General features: G+C 41.0%; 1 protein-coding gene across 1 annotated transcript in view; it reads left to right on the forward strand.

The window, feature by feature from the left end:
* LOC102752858 (histone deacetylase 8) overlaps positions 1-1338 on the forward strand; it is a 45205-nt gene that overhangs the window by 6771 nt on the left and 37096 nt on the right. The window contains exon 3 of the mRNA XM_015565964.1: positions 553-630. Coding sequence (XP_015421450.1) covers positions 553-630 — 78 coding nt within the window. The remainder of the gene's footprint in view (positions 1-552; positions 631-1338) is intronic.

The following is a 1338-nucleotide window of genomic DNA, read 5'->3' on the forward strand; positions in this document are numbered from 1 at the left end:
GAGGGCCCCCCCTTCCCCGCCCCGAGTGCAAAAAGTTTTGTGCACCAGGCCTCTAGTATATATATAATAGATCTCAGGGAGGAAGGGAGAGGGAGAGAGAAATAGAAACATGAACGATGAGAGGGACTCATTGATTGGCTGCCTCCTGCATGCCTCCCCCCTGACTGGGGATTAAGCCCACAACCCGGGCATGTGTCCTTGACTGGAATTGAACCTGGGACCTTTCAGTCTGCAAGCCGACTCTCTACCCACTGAGCCAAACCAGCTAGGGCCCTCCCACTTTTTGAACAGGTTGTCCAAAAGAGTCTGGGCATCCCATTGCTTGGAAAAGAGAAGTCCAATTATAATTTACCATGAATTTGAAAATGAACCTCCTCCAGTAATGGCAGAGGTCAAAGACCAGAGGGTTTTGTTATGTTATTCCTCGGCTTGTTAGCTTTATTATCGTTACCTTCTCATCTCTCTTCCTTCCCACAGCTGCTTTCTAGAGTTTCAGTTGTTGAAAACAAGAGTTGCATATTTTAAGTGACTCTTCTGTTTCTTTTTCTGTAGGTGTGGAAGATGCCTTCAGTTTCACCTCCAAAGTCATGATGGTGTCCCTGCACAAATTCTCCCCAGGATTTTTCCCAGGCAAGTGATCTTTGTGCTCAGTATTACATTTGGGGAATAATATACTATAGTTCTTTTATACATTTCTTATATCTTATATTTGGATATTTCAACGCTATTAATACCTATTGGTACAACTTTATGCAAAAATTTAAGACAAGTCATTTCAGGTGATAATGATAAGAGGCATGTGATGCTGTTTCTTTTCAGGCTGACTTTTATGGACTGCCAATAGATAGCTCACTTATACTTAATGTACTATCAGATACTCTGTGTAACTCCCAACACCCTGATAATTACAGTGCTATATTAATATTATGTCATTCTTAGACATATGGAAAGTGAAGTACAGGAGTTAATCTTTTTTTCCCAGCCAGAATGAATCTAAGGTTTTCCCATTTTCTTTTTTTTTAAATTTTGTTTTATTGCTTAAAGTATTACAAAGAGTATTACATATGTCTCCTCCCCCTCCTTGACCTTCCTTCAGCCTCCCCTACCCCCAGTGTCTTGTGCCCATTGGTTATGCTTATATGCATGCATACATGTCCTTCAGTTGATCTCTTACCCCTTCTTCCCACCATCCCTGGCCTTCCTGCTGTAGTTTGACAGTCTGTTCGATGCTGCTCTGCCTCTGTATCTATTTTTGTTCATCAGTTTATAATGTTCTTTATTATCCATAAATGAGTGAGATCATGGGGTATTTTTCTTTCATTGACTGGCTTATTTCCT

This window comes from Myotis davidii, unplaced genomic scaffold (genome assembly GCF_000327345.1).
Source record: "Myotis davidii unplaced genomic scaffold, ASM32734v1 scaffold1342, whole genome shotgun sequence".
Classification (NCBI taxonomy): domain Eukaryota; kingdom Metazoa; phylum Chordata; class Mammalia; order Chiroptera; family Vespertilionidae; genus Myotis; species Myotis davidii.